Source organism: Anomaloglossus baeobatrachus, chromosome 1 (assembly GCF_048569485.1).
Source record: "Anomaloglossus baeobatrachus isolate aAnoBae1 chromosome 1, aAnoBae1.hap1, whole genome shotgun sequence".
NCBI classification, from domain to species: domain Eukaryota; kingdom Metazoa; phylum Chordata; class Amphibia; order Anura; family Aromobatidae; genus Anomaloglossus; species Anomaloglossus baeobatrachus.
In genome coordinates, this window is record NC_134353.1 from 446,834,352 (window position 1) to 446,855,194 (window position 20,843).

At 46.2% G+C, this 20,843-nt stretch overlaps 1 protein-coding gene across 1 annotated transcript in view; it reads left to right on the forward strand.

The window, feature by feature from the left end:
- RNF126 (ring finger protein 126) overlaps positions 1 to 20,843 on the forward strand; it is a 52,900-nt gene that overhangs the window by 9,301 nt on the left and 22,756 nt on the right. The window contains exons 2-3 of the mRNA XM_075346837.1: positions 7,234 to 7,331; positions 7,456 to 7,659. Coding sequence (XP_075202952.1) covers positions 7,234 to 7,331; positions 7,456 to 7,659 — 302 coding nt within the window. The remainder of the gene's footprint in view (positions 1 to 7,233; positions 7,332 to 7,455; positions 7,660 to 20,843) is intronic.

A 20,843-nucleotide genomic window follows, 5' to 3' on the forward strand; every position in this document is an offset into this window, starting at 1 on the left:
CTGTCCTCTATTCCCCCGGTGACCTCAGCTGTTTCCTGTAGACCCCTCCGTGATCGCGTCCAATGCACGGGGCTGCAGGCTGCTGTGCCGCCCCTGCAGCGGATTCCGTGGGTAGTGTCTGTGGCTCGAGGGTCTCCGGGGCTTAGGGGCCACGCTCTAAAGTAAAGGGGGATATTTACAGGGGAGTTGTAGTTCGTGACTCCACCCATGGTGTGCGATAACTGGGAGTACCGCCGCTGCCGTTGGGAGTACCTGGGGTGATGAAATGGGGCAGCAAGGTGTTGTTACCCTCCACGGGTAGGGGTATGCCCCAAGACTCTGGATGATGATACGGGGTGCCGTGACAGGGGATCACTCATGTACTCACTCAGCCAGTAAGCAGACGCTGACACCCGGGTAAACAAAGTCTCTGGGTGCCGTTGCCTCTCTCGGGGGAGCTCGTCTGGGTCCCATCCCCTGCAGTGCTGCCTGATGGTCCGTGACCTGCCTCCTGGCACGAAGTTTAAATTCACCGTAGTGGCCCGGTAGTCTGGAACTTGCCGGGCCCCGCTCCCCACTATGGCTAAGAGTGGGAGCCTGCTCTCAGGGCTCACGCTTGGGATTTTAGTGGGCTGCTTATATGGAAGGCCCTATCCCCCTTGTTGCTCTAGTGCCCCGATTTTGGAGCTACTGGGAACAGTCCATGAAGGCTCCGTTCTCCACAGGTTAATTGCCGGGTTACCTAAAGCTTCTCCCCGACCTAGGGTCCGAGTACTCCGCCATGCCTTCGGTCCCGGACCGGTGATAGGACCAGGCTGCTGACTGTTTTCTTTAACAGGTCCAGGCACCTTGCCTCAATCTCCTGGGACCGGGGGTCCAACTCCTCTAGGTCAACACCACCGTCTGCAGCCTAGACAGCTACTCTTGGGAGCCACCGCTCCCTGCCTCCTCCACTTCACTACTCCAGCACACTACTCACTCTTCACTCCCCTTCCCTCCCTGACCCCCTAGGTGGGCGACCCTATTCCGCTTAAGCCGCCCACTGGTGGGTGTGGTGCAGGGTGTATCTAGGATTTGATTTGCTGTTGGAGGCAGCACCATAAGATGGAGATCCAGAACCATGAGGGATTTGAATATTGCACTGAAGAGAGAGCGTGTGCAGTACCCTGTGGCAATGAAAAGGAGAAAAGGGTGGTGTGCTAATGAGATCACCAAAACAATAATGGCAATAAATATTCAAAAGTTTATTGTAGGAAAAACACCAACATAGTTTAAAAACATGAAGTACAATAAACATCAGAGGTTTGCTATAATAAAGCATAAGCCTCTGAAGTGTCCACCTCAGAGATTTTAGACCATGTACTGCAATCAATAACACCAATGAAGCATAATCATATAGCATGCAAAAAAAAGAAAAAAACAAAGATATAAGTGTCAGTCCTAAAGACAAATGGCTAATACATTAATATGTAAAAATCAATATGCAAAATGCCCAAATACATATATTAATCCAATCAACCATAGGATAGGGCATGGAAAAGCTTGTAAGATGGAATAAAGCAGGTTTACATATAAGTAAATATATACGACGCCATCATCTTTACCAGAATCACAATGATGGAAAAAGAGGCATGCAAAATAATTCCCATTAAGGCAAACAGAGCAATGGTGAAAAAGCAGTCATGGAGGAGGTGGAGACCTAAAGCAACCCCCCCCCCCGCGTATCGCCATATCCAGATGGCTTCCTCAGGGAAAAACGGGGTATTGACACATGTACTAATGAGGTGCTTTATATATCATACAAGAGTGGTTAAGTGGAAAGAAAATTTACAACACCTGTTTTGTCGTGGAGAGGCGGTTTGGTAATGCTGATTACATGAGATGTGTGAGGATCACATGCACGTTCCGGTCCGTACCATAATGTGTTTGGAGCAGGAAATGTGCAACACATACAACAGGTGTCCACAGCATAACAAGTGCAGCACAGAAAGGTTCCCACTGCAGCAACATGTACCGGCGCAGATTTAGAGAACGCACCCCATGTGTCCTCTGCATGTTGTGTGGGAGGCACACCCCCAGTGCTGGAGCATGCATGCGTGGGGTCTTAGATATCAGGATGCACAAAGACATAATGTTGTAGACACTCCCCAGGTAATGAAAACAGAAAAAAAAAAATGATAAAAACAGCACCAGACCACAAAGGATATCCCATATAGAGCAATGCATAATGTGTATATAGCATATTTGAAGCATGACCATTATATTGATCTAAGAGAGCAATTATAGATTATACCTAAAATAGGCAGGGAGTAATTTCATTAAATTATAAGCTCCTCAGACTTGTATATAGTCACATATTTGAGGGATAAGGACTGGGCGAAAATAAATGAATATCAACAAAATAGAACCACAGAAGATATCTTATATAGAATGATACATAGGGTATATAACATTTTTGACACCTAATGATTATATTTGTAATATATGGTCACATATTTGAGGCAGTGAGTAAGCAATGATGGTAGAAGGTATATAATGCTATCCCTATCTTTCCCTACATACCCACAGGTTCCAATCACCATTATAGAGTACCATCCAAAACATGAAGAAAAAAAAAAGGATACCCTGTGACGACCTGATAGTCCAGGGGCATCACACTGCCATCGTGGCTTTACTGCAGTCGAGTGCTTTAAGTGGCAGCGGTACAGTAAAGCATTCAACTGCAGTAAAGCCATGACAGCAGCAGCGGTGGCCCCGTGTACAGGACTAGATCACGGAAGGGTCTATGTGCCTGCTGTCTGAAAGAGGCACCCCTTGATGATCACGTCCCGTGCACGGAGCTGCTGCTGCAGGATGCCATTGTGGCTTTACAGCAGTTGCATTCTTTACGGCGGCAGCGGTGCCCACAGGGCCACTGCTGCTGTCGGCGCTTTACAGCAGTTGAATGCTTTGGTGCGCCGCCGCTGTAAAGCATTCAACTGCAGTAAAGACATGATGGCATCCTGCAGCCCCGTGCATCAGACACTATCACGGAGGGGTCTACGTGCCTTGCGGTCTACAAGAAGCAGCTGAGGTCACTGCGGGAACGGAGGACAGGTGAGAACGAGAATCCGCTCTTCTTCTTCTTCTTTCTTCTTCTTCTTGTTGTTCTTATTATTGTTCTTCCTCGTTCGTCTTCCTCGTTCGTCTTCCTCGTTCGTCTTCCTCGTTCGTCTTCCTCGTTCGTCTTCCTCGTTCGTCTTCCTCGTTCGTCTTCCTCGTTCGTCTTCCTCGTTCGTCTTCCTCGTTCGTCTTCCTCGTTCGTCTTCCTCGTTCGTCTTCCTCGTTCGTCTTCCTCGTTCGTCTTCCTCGTTCGTCTTCCTCGTTCGTCTTCCTCGTTCGTCTTCCTCGTTCGTCTTCCTCGTTCGAATGGGCTGGAAAAACTCAGCTCATACTCGAGTATATATGGTAGTTAGATTGTACAGCTTTGTGCTAACCAAATAAATAAATTGGGTGGGTAAAAACATAGCTCCCTCCCTATTTTTGGTAACCCAAACGGAAACACTGGAGCAAAAAGCGCAATAGGGTCTTACCCGGTGGGGGGTGGGGGGGAATAATTAGAAAATCACTCAACTATTCAGGTTGTGAAAGTCACAACCCCTGGAAGAGCTTATACTGTTAGTGGTCAGCTGCAGCCCCGAGCAGTTTGTGTGTGTGTATATATCATATCCAATGAAGATGATTCCTTGAATGTCCTGAGGAAGGAGATGGCTATATCTCTGAAACACGTAGACTAAAGCCCGCTTTACACGCTGCAATGTATCTTACGATGTGTCGGCGGGGTCACGTCTTAAGTGACACACATCCGGCATCGTAAGGTACATTGCAGTGTGTTGACGGGTACGTGCGATTGAACGGTAATACGTTCATCGCACGCACATCGTTCATTTCTCTAGAATTGAACGTCAGATTGTTCATCGTACCCGGGGCAGCACACATCGCAGTGTGTGACACCCCGGGAACAATGAACAGATCTTACCTGCATCCTGCGGCTCCCGGCCAGCCATGCGGAAGGAAGAAGGTAAGCAGGATGTTTACATCCTGCTCAGCTGCGCCCCTCCGCTTCGATTGGCCGGCTGACGTGTGACGTCGCTGTTACGCCGAACGTCCCTCCCACTCCAGGATGTGGATGTTCGCCGCCCACATCGAGGTCGTATGGACGGGTAAGTACATATGACGGAAGTTAATCGTTTGTGCGGCACATTCAACAAATTGAACGTGCCGCACATACGATGGGGGCGGTTACGCTCTCATACGAAATCGTATGCTGGATCGTAAGGTGTAAAGCAGGCTTTAGGCTGGGGCCACACGGTGGTTACTGCGACCCCTCCCACTCATGACACTTGGCTCACGCTGGCAGTACAGCAAAACTGAGTGTCATGCGAGTGTCCCTGCGACTGAGGTCCGACCGTGCGAGCGGACCTCAGCTGAGGAGGGCAGGGCCAGCACTGAGGGGAGGGTGGGATTTATCTCCCTCTCTCCTCCGTAGCCGCCTATTGCCATTCTCGCCCTGCACTCGCAGTACACCGGTGGTCTGCGAGTGCAGTGCGTTTTTCTCTCCCCCCCCCCCCCCCCCCCCCCCCCATACACTTGAATGGGTGCAAGAGAAAGAGGATCGCATTACAGTCGTAGCATGCTGCAATTGTTTTCTCAGTCCGATTAGGGCTGACAAAATAATCGCTCATGTGCACTGACACATAGGCTAATATTGGTCCGAGTGGATGCGATGTTTTATCACACTCCACTCGCACTGATTTTCATGCCGTGTGGCTTAGGCCTAATACTTGCAATAAAGAAATTTTTATTATGACTGGATCTTGTGGTATAGCGCGGCTTGAAACACGATTTTCTTATTCATTGGATATATATTCCTCCAGCATGACTTCTTTACCTCTGCTGGTTGAAAGAAAATTCCAGCACCTGGCGTCTCCTTTAAAATCGTCAATATTTTCCTGTCTCCCATGACTGCACCACAAGAGAGAGGTCCACCCATCTTAAGACAGGAAACCCACTGAAGAACTAAATGGGCGGTACCCAGTGGCGTAACTAGAGTTTGATGGGCCCCGGTACAAAGTTCGGACCTGGGGCCCCACCTCCACGTACACCGACACTTGGGGTACAGGATAATGATGCTGACACTTGGCTCTTGCCCTCAGCACCCAGCTTTCCTATGTTCTGATATTCATCTTGTCCTCGGCACCCAGCTTCCCCATGCTCTGCTATACATCTTTCCCTCTGCACCCTGCTTTCCCATATCAAAGCATGGGAAATCTGGGTGCTGAGAGATGTATAGCACAGCATGGGAAAGCTGGGTGCTGAGGGAAAGAGCCCTTTTCCCTCAGCACAAAACATTCCTATCCCCTGCTTGTATCTTTGTCCCCCCTGGTATATAGTTCTCCAAATACTATAATGGCCACCACATAGCCTTCCAAATAATTGTATAAAGGGTCCCACATAACCCTTCATATATTAAAATGCAGCTCCATAGTCCTCCCATGTATTGTGTTTCCCATAGTTCTCCATGTATTCACCCCTTAGTCCTCCATGTATAAAGTAGCCCTCCAATTATGAATTTCCCATAGTTCTCCATGTTTTATTCACACCATAGTTCTACATATATTTTAATGCACCCCATAGTACTTTATATATTATACTGCACCACATAGGCCTCCATGTTTTATAATGCACCCCCATAGTCCATGTATAAGGTAGCCTCCATAGTCCTCCATATATTAGAATGTAGCCTCCATAGTCCTCCATATATTAGAATGTAGCCCCCATAGTCCTATATGTATTATAATGCAGCCCCATAAAATCTTCATACTCCTCCATGTATAATGCACCAGTGTAGTCCATGTATAAGGTGTCCGTCATGTTGTATAATGCAGCCCCATAGACCTCCATGTATAATGCAGGCGCCCCCCCCCCCCCCCCCCCCCGGCCACAGTGTACTCACTGATTTTTGTTAAAAAAAAAAAAACAAATCAAAGACAAACAGGTTCTTACCTCTCCTGTTCTCCCCGCTGCTCCATCCCCACCTCTCTCCTGTCCCTAAACCCCCCTCTTCCCCCCCCTGCTGCTCCGGTCGGCGTCCTCCCGTCCTGCGCTCTGTGTTCTCAGCACAGCAGTCGCACAGGAGTGATGTCACCGCGCAGGCACAGAGGGAGAATGCTGAAGCATGGAGCTGCACGGGTCGCTCCTTGCTTCATTGTTGCTGTGCGCGATGACTGGGGAGGTTGGGCCTGATGTCAGCGGCGGCACCAGGTCATATAGTGGCCGCGTTGTCTGCGCTAGAACAGCACAGCTCCTCTGACAGAAAGGAGCTGGCTGCTGATCTGCAGAGCGGGCCCCTAAGCTGCTGGGCCCAGTCAGTCACGACCTCTAAGACCGCGGTAGTTACACCCCTGGCGGTACCTCTCCACTGCATCAGTTCGGTTTCCTGTCCCAAGATGGGAAGACCCAGTGCTGGCTGTGTCCTCAGCTGGTGAAGATGGCGGTATCCTGGGGTGAACTGACGCTGGAAGTATGGCTTACCTGCTGGGGCTCATTCCTGGAAGCGTCTCCTCAGGGCTGGTTCCCCTCCGCGGTGGCGAGCGTGGGCATGGAGGCTCCAGGTACTACCTCTGCCAGTGCTGTCCGGGTCTGCACACCCATTGGCAGCCTGCGGGCCTTGCCACGGTTCGAGCGCGCCAGATGAAGATCTGGACGCTGTCCGGGCTGCGCACTCGCTGGGATCCATATGGCGGTTCGAGCGCGCCGGACATAGTTCTGGCTGTCTTTGATGTCGGTGGTCGCAGGCCGTGTGACGTCAGGCACAGGTGGCCGGGTTCAGTGTCTGCGCATGTGCAGGGCTCTCAAGATGGCGGCGCCCACGCATAGGAGCCGAGGCACATAAAAGAATCTGCGGCTGGGGTAAGCGGTGCTTCTGCCCTCATCCAGCAATGGAGGACCAGCAGCAGCAGCGCAGGTCTCCACAGCAAGACCAGTCGCCGCCGCAGTCTGCTCAGCAATCAATGCAGAAGCACCACAAACGGCTGGGGGGCTCCTGCTCAGGTTCCCGTACCAGCCAGTGTTCAAGAGATTCCAAGAAGGAATCCTGTGACTTGGTGTAGCCTTCGGATCTGGTACCTTCCCTTCTGTTTCTACAATGGTAAGTGAGCTTCGGTTCCTCCGGCTAATGGGGTCCCTTTCTCATTGTTTTTCCTTTTATCGTAGGGAACCTCCCGGAAGAAGCTGTCCAAAACTAAGCATAGAGAATGTCTTCTGTGTAAGTCTCCGTTTCCACCTGGTGCGGAGAAGAAATTATGTTCCAAGTGCCAAATCTGCAGCACTGTCCAACTCTGCCAGGAGAGCACTTTGGCTTAAGAGCTGGCCAGGGGACGCCCAGTCTAAAGCCAAATTATGTAACATTCCCTGTGAAGGACACTTTCTTTTCAGGGAGACCTTGGATGACATCCTGAAGAAAGCTGCAGATAGCAAACCAGTGTTTCCTTGGGTTTCTTCACGTCCATTTAGTTGCCATTCCTTTCGTAACAGAAGATACCCCAAATGGAAATCTTCCAGTGATCAGGTCACCTGGAGAGATCAGAAACGGAAACGTACAAACTTCATGTTTGGCGGACCCTCCAAAGACGACAGGAAGTCAGCCCAATGACGCCAGATCCCAGGTGGGAGGAAGGCTCTCCTGCTTTTCTCAGGCCTGGGGGAAGATAACAGCCAGCAGCTAGGTCATAGATGTCCACAGCTGCCCCAGAAATGGTGCATCACATTAACTACTCCAGTTCTGGCGTTTCATCTCAGCTGTTTCCAATGCCTTGGCAATTTGTGTAATGGTGCTTAGAGTTTATAACCGTTGTGAAATGTCTTAGAACACATCTGGCATAATGTGCTGGAGTAATGGAGAGTTAACTATCGGACACCCCTATTTCTAGCCCAGTAATAAGGAAGACCCACACAGAAAAATACTTTATTGAAATATACTCTCCTTCTTTCAACAGTTTACTTAAATGCAGGTCTGATGTAGTCTGCAGACTTTCACGTAATCCAGTGATGGAAATCTGAAAAAAGCCCAAAAAAAAACTAGCCCAGAAATCATGAGAAATAAAACTATCCCTCGTTCACCACTTTGTTAAAAAAGAAAAAAATCACACAAAGTCCAACGTATTCCAGCAAATCGGACAAACCAAGCCTATGGAGCCTTGTTCTGACCTCCACAGTTAAGCATCGTTGGGTCTCTCAGCGTAGAGTGACTCGGAAGTGTCTGTTGGTAAGGAGTGTCAGAACAAGGCTCTATAGGCTTATTGCCAGATTCGCTGGACTGCATGGGATATTTATTTTATTTATTTTTTTTTTAATAGCAAAGGGCTGAACGATGGATAGTGTTTTTTTTTGTTTTTTTGTTTTTTTTTCAGGCTTCCATGTTTGGACTACGACAGATTTGCTGGACAACTTGGTGCTATGTTCACACGTGGCATCTTTTTGTCAGTGCATCTTGAGTGCATCAAAAATGCACTAAAAACGCACCGTGGCAAAAACGCACCGTGTTATTACCGCGTTTTTCCCAGTGCGTTTTTAAGTCAAATCTATTGACTGGAAGGGCTCAAAAATGCTGGAAAAACACAGAAATGCATCTTCAAAAATGCAGCCAGCAAAAGATGCCCAGTGTGGACATCAAAATCTCAGACTTTGCTGGGAGAAGGAAATGTATGCATTTAGGTGCATCTTTGTGACCTCAAAAAACGCAGCAAAAGAAGCCCTGCGGGAACTTAGCCAAATATGTGGCATGTTTGTGTTTTTTTTTTTTTTGTTTTATTTATAAGGTTAATACAAATCTGAACAATAAGCTCCACTTGCCAGGTCCTAAAGGGTGCAATTTAATAATGTGTGGTGTGAACTTGTATATCTATCCATTTTGGTACGTGACACAGACATGTACATGGCACACTCCTAGATGGTCAAAACAGAATGTGCCACAACTGTGTTTTTTTTATGTGCATGTGTGAAGGGGGCCTTACTCTGTATTGTCAGGGATGCAGAGATTCGTATAGAGCTGGTGGTGATGGCACCGGGCTGTGATAACATAATTAGTGGAATGACTAGTCTGGGGAAATAAGGTTTTTCCCACCCCAAATAGTCACCCACTTATTGGTATATCGCCACTGCAGTCATAACCTTTTCTTGGCAAATGCAATAATCTGTTGGCTAGTAAAAAGCATTATTAGGTACTGTATAACATGAAGGTAGCAATTCTGGGGACGCTGTTGGGTACCTTTTTTAAAAGAGTAACGGTCATTGTATTGGTCCCTAAGTCATTCTTCTAATCCATAAATACATTAATAACGGGGTTTGTATGGGCCAATGCAAGGCCTAAATTAAAATTGAGTACACTACATAGGTCCAGCTCTCCTTGCCTAACTCCAAGTCATTTAGCTCATGCAGCAGGGCCATATTGCCTATTTGTTTTTCTTGAAGCAGAGGGGCTGGGATCACAGCGATAGTTGCCCCCTCCATAGATTAGCGCTGCAGCTATGGAGATAGACAAAGAAGGACCTGCATTTCTGTCATAGCTGAAATGTATTTATGGAAACGTGTATTTTTCCACGTTATCAGACCACCCATCTTCCACATTCTGGAGCTCACATGGTGTTTTCTCTGATATATATTTGAACAAAATTGCTATCGTTTGACAAGATCCAGTCCAGGTTTAATTATTTATTTATTTGTTTTTTTTAAGATACTCGTAGCTCAGAACAGCGATTCAGCCTTATATGAGGAGTATACCTGGGACTGCTTTAATCTTCTTCTTTTTTTTTTTTTTTTTCCTTTTTGATGGGAATATTTCAGTCTCAAGGCTGGGAAGGATTGATCTCCGCTTTATATACATGGCTACTGTCCATGGGGGGCGGCTGGTTCCAAACACACAGAGGATTGGGAGGAGGTTTTGGAATGGCCCACTAAGGTTTCCCTGACAACAATAGAATGATTCAAATTTATATAATACATGACGGGTATCTTACCCCACTGAGACTATTTAAGATGGGAGATGTCCCAGTGTATACGGTGTTATGGGAAGGACGCAGGCTTTGTCCACATGTTTTGGGGCTGCCCAGTAATTGCCACCTTTTGGCATGAGGTGGTCTCTCTCCTATAGACCCGCCTATCTGTGTGGAGTCTAAGGCTACATGCGCACGCTGCTTCTTTTTCGTGTTCACAAACTGCAGCCAAAACTGCACCTTGTCAGAGAGAGCCTGGAAATGTCACAAAAAATGTAGGTGCTTTTTTGGTGCATTTTTGCTGCTTTTTTGGTGCGTTTTTGGCTGCAGTTTTGTCAACAATTGTTTCATGTATTTTTCAGTTCAAACAAGCCCATAAAGCTTGTTGAATTGGAAAAAAAAAAAAATTAGAAATAAATAAATAATTAAAAAAAACGGCGTGCAGTCCCCCCCAATTTTAATGCCAGCCAGATAAAGCCATACGGCTGAAGGCTGGTATTCTCAGGATGGGGAGCCCCACGTTATGGGGAGCCCCCCAGCCTAACAATATCAGTCAGCAGCCGCCCAGAATTGCCGCATCCATTATATGCGACAGTTCTGGGACTGTACCTGGCTCTTCCCGATTTACCCTGGTGCGTTGGCAAATCGGGGTAATAAGGAGTTAATGGCAGCCCATAGCTGCCAATAAGTCCTAGATTAATCATGTCAGGCGTCTATGAGACACCCTCCATGATTAATCTGTAAATTACAGTAAATAAACACACACACCCGAAAAATCCTTTATTAGAAATAAAAAACACAAACACATTCCCTCATTACCAATTTATTAACCCCAACAAAGCCCTCCATGTCCGGCGTAATCCAGCATGCTCCAGCGTCGCTTCCAGCAGTGCTGCATGGAGGTGACCGGAGCAGCAGACACCGCCGCTCCGGTCACCTCCATGCAGCTAATGAAGACAGCCGCGCGATCAGCTGAGCTGTCACCGAGGTTACCCGCGGCCACCGCCGAATCCAGCGGTGGCCGCGAGTAACCTGACAGCTCAGCTGATCGCGCTACAGCGTGGAGCCGGCGGCAGGAGCGTGGAGCCGGCGGCAGGAGCGTGGAGCCCGGGACTTGCGGTGGCGGTGAGAGGGGTCCATCATCTCCCCTGTGCGGGGACCGCGGTACTTCGGGGAACACGGGGAGGACGGGACTATCAGCGGTGGCGGCAGCGAGAGGGGGATGGACGTTGGCAGCTGAAAACATTGATTTTTCCCTCTCGCTGCCGCCGCTGCTGATAGTCCCGTCCTCCACATCATCTCCCCTGTGCGTGCATGCTGGGGACAGTGGTACTTCGGGGAACACGTGGAGGACGGGACTACCAGCGGCGGCGGCAGCAGCAAGAGGGAAAAATCAATGTTTTCAGCTGCCAATGTCCATCCCCCTCTCGCTGCCGCTGCTGATAGTCCCGTCCTCCACATCATCTTCCCTGGGGACAGCGGTACTTCGGGGAACACGTGGAGGACGGGACGGGACCACTTGCCTGACCTCACTTCCTGACAAATCACCTGCGTTTTTGCTAGCAAAAACGCAGGTAAAAGGCAGGTAAAATGCACCACTTTTGATTAGCATGCATTTTTCCTGCGTTTTTGATGCCCTCATTGATTTCAATGGGTGACAAATGTTGACAAAAATGCAGGAAGAATGAACATGGTGCATTTTTTTTGTCACAAACTTTTGACAAAAAAAACGCTGACAAATAAACTGCAATGTGCGCATGACAAATCTGACTTCTCATAGACTTTGCTGGGAAGTCAGATGTCAGAAAGTTCAGCTGACAAAACTGCAGCCAAAAAAGCAGCAAAAAAAGCAGCGTGCGCATGTAGCCTTAGACGAGGGAACTTGGTCATAACACCACAAAATCTTTCTCATGAGTCCCTTTTTATGGCCAGGAAACTTATTGAACTGTTATGGATGAGCTGTCCCAGCTCCCCTATATGGGAGATGTGGAACTCCTCTCCTTTGACGTTTCCCATTTCAATGTAATAGCTTTTTTGAGTTGCTTGTACACTATTGTACACTATTAAATTATAGGAATTGCATTATGGACTGGTGATAATGCAGACTAGTTCTTGGTTGACACCTATGGTTGAAAGTAACTGTCATTGTGTTTATGCTTTTCTTTTTGTGCGGTCTTGTTAACCCCTTCAGCCCCGGGGCACTTTCCGTTTTTGTTTTTTTTGCTCCCCTTCTTCCGAGAGCCGTAACTTTTTTTTATTTTTCCGTCAATCTTGCCATATGAGGGCTTGTTTTTTGCGGGACAAGTTGTACTTTTAAATGAAACCATAAGTTTTACCATATGGTGTACTGGAAAACAGCAAAAAAATTCCAAATGCAGGAAAAATTGCAAAAAAGTGTGATGGCACAATAGTTTTTGGGATGTTTTATTCACGGTGTTCACTATATGGTAAAACTGATGTATCTATGTGATGCCTGAGGTCGGTGCGAGTTTGTAGACACCAAACGTATAGGTTTACTTGTATCTAAGGGGTTAAAAAAATTCACAAGTTTGTCCAATAAAAGTGGCGCACGTTTTGCGCCATTTTCCGAAACACGTAGCGTTCTCATTTTTCGGGATCTATGGCTCAGTGACAGCTTATTTTTTTGCGTCTCGAGCTAACATTTTTAATGGTACCATTTTTGCGCAGATGCTACGTTTTGATCGCCTGTTATTGCATTTTGCGTAAAACATGCGGCGACCAAAAAACTTAATTTTGGCGTTTGGAATTTTTTTTGCCACTACGCCGTTTACCAATCAGATTAATTGATTTTATATTTTGATCGAGCATTTCTGAACGCGGCAATACCAAATATGTGTATATTTATTTTTTAACCCTTTAATTTTCAATGGGGGGGAAAAGGGGGTGATTTGAACTTTGAGGTTTTTTTTTTTTTACTTTTTATTTTACTAGTCCCCCTAGGGGGCTATAGCGATCAGCAATCCGATCGCTGATTGCTATCTGCTGGTCACAGCTATACAGCTGTAAACAGCAGAAATAGTCACTTTCTTTTTCCCTCTTCTCCCGGCCGAGGAAAAACGAAAGTGAAACTTTGCAGCTGCAGGCGTCATCACATGACCCTGTGCTACGATGGCAACCACCGATATTCACGTGATCACGCACGTGACTTCCGGTGGGGGCGGCAGTAAGTAAAAAACATGGCCGCGCGCATTTAGATCTTGCTGCCAGACTTTGGCAGCAAGATTTAAGGGGTTAAAAACAGCTGCTGTGTGCCGACCGCCGCCGTCGGCGGGGCTTAACGGGACACACTCCATGACGGATATATCCGTCCATGGTCGTGAAGGGGTTAAGGTGTCTATTCACCCTAGGTACCTGGGCTATGTACGTACTTTTATATTAAATTCCTGTACAGTCATGTAAACCTGCTACATCTATTCCTATTTTGTATCTGGCCTATTTTTGGTATTTAATAAACAAACAAATTTAAAAATAAGTAGCTAATTTTTACTTTTGTAAATGAATAGTATTTAGAATAGTATATTGTAAATAAGCACTTGCACCTTGACCACCCCCCCACATCTCATTGTAGATTGTAAGCTCTCACGAGCAGGGTTGTGTTTTGTGGTTTTTATTTGTTTTTTTTTTTTGTTTTTTTGTTCCCCCCCCCCTCCCTAAATATTGTATTTTCTATAACTGTTACTTGTTTGTATATGATCCTCCTGAATTGTAAAGCGCTGCAGAATGTTGGCGCTATAGAAATAATTATTATTATTGTTATTATTAATCGTACACATGAAAATAAGAAACCTTGTAATATATCTTATCAGAGAAACCTGTTTCTGTCTCCTCATGGATATGTGTAGGTGTACACATATATTACATATTCATGAGGAGAAAGAAACTGGTCATATAATTAAATATTTTTAGGGTGTGTCATCTTCCCTACCCCCCCCCCCGAGGAGTGACATTCACAGATCATACCATAGCAGCTTCAATGTGGTTACTCTTTACAGTGGGTACGGAAAGTATTCAGACCCCTTTAAATGTTTCTTGGGGTCATTGCCTTGTTGGAAGGTGAACCTTCGGACAAGTCAGAGGTCCAGAGCACTCTGGAAGAGCTTTTCTTCCAGGATATCTCTGTACTGGGCCGTTCATCTTTCCTTCAATTGCAACCAGTCGTCCATGTTTCACGGTTGGGATTGTATTGGGCAGGTGATGAGCAGCGCCTGGTTTTCTCCACACATACCACTTAGAAGTATCACCAAAAAGTTCTATGTTCGTCTCATCAGACCAGGGGCAAAGACTACTCACTGGACCCTGGGAGCGTAAGTAAAGCACAGTGTGTTGTTGTTTTTTGTTTGTTTTTTTTTGGGGGGGGGTTTAACACACAATTCTGAATATGGCAAAGCCCTCTGAGACTTGCTGTGCTTGATAAATTTGCCATATCTTATTCCAGTGTACACCTTTTACATCTATTCTGTTGCTGCTTTACTTAAGTACCGTTGATGGTTTTGCCAGCACACCAACCTCTTTAGCTGCATGTCTAATGTTCTTGCCTGACATCCCCCATGCAGCAAATTATCAATCAAGCTAAGGAGAATACCAGGCAGAGAAAACATGGGAAGACAATGATTAAGTGCCCCGTGACAGCAGAGCACTTAACGCCTCATTTTCATATGAATAATAATACAATATTGGCGAATATTACTGGGGAACGCAACAGACGATATCTTCATTGATGGGCATCATTGGATAATGCTTGTGAAAACTTGCTGCTTAATAAAATTCATCTCAACCCTAATAATGACTTCACTTTTTTTTTTTTTTTTTGGTTAGAGCTTCTTGTCTAAACTGCTGATCACATCTGTTACATGTCCACCAGAGATTGTAAGCATTGCTTTGAATCTGGCCTGAACCACGAGAGCACGGTTTAGTGCTACTGCGCTCCTCCAAAACTGCAGCATGGTGCGCTAGCAGAAATGACCGGATGCAGATGTACAGGATGGAGCCTTGAATGCAGTAAAAGTACTAATGGAACTCAACCTTTTTATAAAATGTATTAAAAAGTAATTACACATAATAAACCCCAAATGTTTAAGGTGTGCAATTGATGGTATAGGATACGGTGGGAAAAACTACCTATACTTGTTACCAATGAAAAGAGAGTATTAATGTAAACATGAGGGCACAGCGATGTGGTAGAGGACAACTAGTTGATTTCAGTAGGGCATATTGCCCAGAACAAATCTAGTGTGACTACCACCTGGAACAACTGACTTGGGATGTAGGTATCACAGAGCAAAGAAACAAATTATAGGCAAAAAACAATAGTTGCTCCCACCCAAAAAGAAAGGGTGGGAAATCTCACCAAATCTTATTGTAGAAGCGTGCCATAAAAGCAGGTCATCTCTTGTGTGTATGAAGGACAGATGCCTAGTCCCTGTCATGCTCCTGCAAAACTCTTGCCCTAACAGCAGTGTATGGCATCGATGCGAGAGCATCAGATGTGATATGCTAATGACCCCCGGCTCTGGCTCTGCTGTGAGCGTGATCGAGTGTCATGTAACCGTGACCCGATCCTGCAATCAGGTCACAGCTATGAAGCTGAGGGCAGGCGCTGCGGAGGAGAGGGAGGGGTTAAACCCCCTCCAAAATCTAATCCATTGTCAGCCTGTGCGTATATCGCACTGCACTGGGATAACATCTGAGGGCAGTCTGTCTCTCTCGCACCCATTCACTTGAATGGGTGCGATTGATACGGCTCTCGCAGAAAGTCGCAGCATGTTGCCACTAACTGCTCTCCCTCATTGACTAACATTGGTCCGAGTGCAATGCGAGATTTTCTCAAATTGCACTCGTCCGATTTCAACGCTAGTGTGAGCGCACCCTTAGCTAGATATCCATACCTACCAGTCTGAAGAAAAGCTGCAAACTAATTAGTAAAGCCAAGCAATTTGTTGTGGGTTTCCTTATTAAAGGGAACAAACAACCAAGATTTTGCTATAATAAGTAAAGGCAGTGCCATGCAGGTGCTAGGACGCTGAATGCAGGCATACCTGTTGTAGATAGATCAGATGCTTAGTTGCTGAAATATTTGTAATCAAAAGTTGCAGAAATGCACTGAACTTTCATTGATTTGTATTGGGAGCAGGCCTTAGTAGGTTGGGCCTTCAGTGCATCTGTACCGCCCCTGCAGCAGTTGAACTGCTCGGATCCGGGGTTGCTGTGGCTCGAGGGTTTCCGAAGTGTCCGCAAGCCCCCGGGGCTGAAGTGTAAAAGGGGGGATATTTACAAGGGAGAGTTCGTGACGCCACCCATGGTTCATGGTAAGGGGAGTACCGCCGCTGCCGATGGGAGTACCCGGGGGAGATAGGGCAGCCAGGTGATGTTCCCTCCACGGGTAGGGGAGACCCTGGGACTCTAGAGGATGGCGTGGTACTGGCTGTGGGGCAGGGAGAGCAGTGTACTCACTCAGACTGTGTGGATGTTGGTGCAACCATGAAGGAGACTCTGACACACAAGTTAGCCAAGTCTCTGGGTGCCGCTAACACTCTGGGGAGCTCGTCCAGGAATCCGTCCCCCGCTGGTATTGTCTGGTGGAATGGAGCCTGCCTCCATGCACACTTGTAGAAGTTCCTAAGTGACCCTTCGGCCTGAAGCTGTCAGGGTCCTGCTCCCTATATTAGAATAGTGAGGCTGTGCTCTCGATGGCTGACACTTTGGATTTCTGTAGGACGCATAAGCTGGAGAGCCCTATCTCCCTTGTTGTATTGGTGCCTTCGATCTCTGAGCTCTTGGGGAAAGTTCCTAAAGAGACAATCCTCCACAGGTGAATTATCAGGTTGCGTGAAGCTACTCCCTGATCTAGGGTCCTGTACCCCGCCGTGCTCAGTACCGGTCCAGTTACTGGACTTTCCGGTGCCGACTGTTCTCCAAATTGAAGTCTGGGCACCCTTCTCAAATACCCTGCGACCGGGTCTCCGACTCCTCTGGTCCCAGACAACCGTCTTTGACCTAACCAAAGTCTCCCAGGGAGCTACAACTCCCTCAGCTCCGCACTCTGAGGGCTACTACTAAACTGACTTCCTCCCACCAGTCTGCCTGACCCCTAGGTAGGTGGCCCTATTCCAGCTAGACCACTCACTGGTGTGCCTGACAGGGTGTGGGGTGAGGTCTGGTTAGGATTTGAGTGCTGATGGGAACAATAACAGTTCGGATCCCAGAACCATGGAGGGTGAGTTCTGCACCATAAGAGAATGGAGTGCAGTTCCCTGTGACACCCTGATAAGGTCAGGGGCGTCACATATATTCCTCTTCCTGTCTTGCATACCATTCCCCCCTTTTCTTTATTTAAATATGGCCATGCCACCATTACTGCTGTTGGCGGTGCATGCGCATTGTCACAGTAATGAGGTCTTCAGTAAAATGGCTCCAGAGTCTGCGCGCACTGCAATCTCTGGCACCATTTTATTGAAGACGAAGTAGCATTGCCACATGCACAGATTTCTATTTATTTTTATTTTTTTTCTGCGCACATGCCCCTGCCGCTCGTAGTATGCTCTGCATTGTCTTCAAAAAATGGCGTCAGAGATTAAAGTACACGAATGCGCAGACTTTGGCGTCACCTTCTTTATGTATGCCATAAGAGGGCTCACTTAGCTGTTGAGGTATTTCATCATATCTGATCCCATGATGCATCACTTAATTTATGGTGGCTCATCAGAAATAACCATTTGCCTGACGTGTATCTCATGTGCGTAATGATATAAGGCCATGTGCACACGTTGAGCCTTTGTTTGTTTTTTTTGTTTTTTTTTCTTACCGCCATGCTTGGAAGCCAAAACTTGAAGTGGAAAAGTAGTTAGAAATATGCCCCACTGCTGCAATTTTTACCTACTCCAGGTTTAGGAATTGTGTCCTCAGTCTTGAGCTGTATCTCCTTAATGCACACGTGGCCTAAAGGAGAGTTCGCTCAAGATGGAGAAAAATTCTAAACTTAAAGGCCCACGGCCATCTGTGCTGTTTGGTATGGATAAGGAAAGAATAGAATTGCAAAATATAGGAGAAGCTTTGCAATGTGAAACATGTACAGGACAAGCGTGCCTTCCATGTGCTCTGTTTTTCATGGACACAGACTTGTATAGGCCCATATCATCTCTGCTGCCGGGAAAAAAAAACTCAACTGACATGTCACCATGTAGTGTACACGGTCCATGTGAAAAGGCAGACGTGAAGATCACCATAGGTTATAATGGGTATGAGGGATATCTACAGGGGGGCAGGGGGAGAATGGATGCCACATGCACTGTAAATATCGACATGTGAAGGGGGGCCTAATGTAAGGCTGTGCACACAGTGCGTTTTTCGCGGCTTTTTTGTGCGTTTTTCGGGTGCGGTTTTGGCCTCAAAACTGCATGACTTTGCTTCCCCAGCAAAGTCTGAGTTTTCATTTTTGCTGTCCACACAACTTTTTTTTTTAGCATAAAAAAAAAATTGAACATGTCAATTCTTTTCTGCATTTTTTTTTTCCCCCCATGCATTGCATTGGAAAAAAGCACCAAATCGCGGTAAAAACGCATGCGTTTATTGCCGCGTTTTTATTGCCGCCGGTGCGTTTTTTAGCGGCCAAAAACGCACAAGCGCAGCGTCATAAAAACGCAGCATGTGCACATAGCCTAATAGTGATGGCATCAGAAATAATACACTGCTCAGCACGTAGCACCTACACATATCAGTATGGCCCATTAATCATAGTGAACTGAAGATGTCTCGTCAGTGCACAGTTCCTAGTAAACACACTAGTATGAGAAGGGGGCAATAAATAGCTCGTCACTGACGTGTTAAGATATTGGCATGAAATGGTTAATAGGAATCAATCAGCGTTTTTTGCTATGTAATCAGAGGACCGCTTTTGAGCTCATTGATGTTGCTGTTGGGAACATAAAGGCTATGTGCCCACGAGAAATTAAACCTGTATATTTTCTGGATTTTCCAGATAAATCCGCAGGTTTCAGCAAGTACAGACACTCCCCATGTTATGCTATGGGACATGGGGAGTGCTGTGTCCATGCTGCAGTTTCGTGCAGATGCGGAATATACTGCGGATATCCCGCAGCTGCACATAACTGCATGTCAATTATTCCTGCGGAAATCCCGGCCCTCCACTATGGAGATAGAGGACTTCCGCAGGTAAGCCGCACGAATGCCCGCAGGCTTACCGCAGCTATTTCACTGTAATATCGCAGCTATTAATAGCTGCGGGTTCCGGCGAGCAGCTGTGGGAAACCTGCGGCCGTACTTGCGGATACATCCGCAGGTACAAACTCCCGTGGGCACATAGCCTAACATTTTTTTATTTTTATTTTTTTTTTTTTTTTAATTGTTTGAATAAAATGTTTTATGATGGCCATTCATGACATAATCTATACTTACAGCATCTGTAATCTCCCTGCCTTTGATGCAGCTCACACGCTGAGCCCGCATCTTTCCCTGCATGGGTCAGCTGATCTGATCAACAGACTTGTGCCTCCTAAGAGCTGTGGGTAGATCAGAGATCCACCCGTGGCTGTTAACCAGTTAAATTCTGCTGTATATCTCTGATAGAGTGGGATGTATTGTGCCCTGGCGAGGAACACTTCAGTCTCTGCTCCCGTCGGTGGCCCTGTGATGTGATCACAGGGCGCTGATGGGTTGTGATGACAGCCGGTGATCAGCTGATGACCCCTGTCTGTCATTACGATTCTTGCATACTGTGTTCACCAATTATAATTTCGGCTATTACGATGAAAAGTTAAATAAATAAATGTTTAAAATATGAATAACCACAAATTCCAATCAACACCCTCCCCTTGTGCCTCATTAAAAATAAAACCATTCATTCTTAAAAAAATAAATACATTTTGCTATCACTGCTTTCAGAAATGTCCGACCTATCAAGATATAAAAATTTTATCTGATCTGTAACCCAAAATTACGTTTTGGGCATGTTTTTTGTTTGTATTTCATTGAAATGTTACAAAAAAAAAAGAGCGATCAAACAAATCAGATCTACCTCAAATTGGTATCAGTTAAAACATCCGCTTAGTGCACAAAAAAATAAGTCCTCACACAGCCCCTTATCCCTAAAAATATGAAACTAAAATAGTGTGAAAAGCGAAAAAAGAAAAAAAAAAAATTCTTGACAAACTCCAGAAAATTTTTCACCGTTTTTAAATTAAGGAAAAAAACTCTGTACAGTGAAGGAAATGAGTATTTGATCCCTTGCTGATTTTGTACGTTTGCCCACAAAGACATGAACAGTCTATATTTTTTAGCTTAATTTTAACAGTGAGAATTTCCAAAATAAAATCCAGAAAATCAGATTGTATAAATTTTGCAGAAAGAAATAAGTATTTGATCCCTCTGGCAAACAAGACTTAAAACTTGGTGGCTAAACCCTTGTTGGCAGCACAGCAGTCAGACGTTTTTTATAGTTATTGATGAGGTTTCCACACATGTCAGGAGGAATTTTGGCCCACTCGTCTTTTGCAGATAATCTCTAAATTAAGATTTTGAGGCTGTTGCTTGGCAACTCTGATCTTAAGCTCCTTCCATAAGTTTTCTATGGGATAACTGGCTAGGCCACTCCATGACGTTTTTAGTGTGCTTCTTTTTGAGCCACTCCTTTGTTGCCTTGGCTGTATGTTTTGGATCATTGTCGTACTGGAAGACCCAGCTACAATCCAATTTTAATGTTGTGATGGTGGGAAGGAGGTTGTCGCTCAGGATTTTAGGGTACGTGGCTCCATCCATTGTCCCATTGATGCGGTGAAGTCCTGTGCCCTTAGCAGAGAT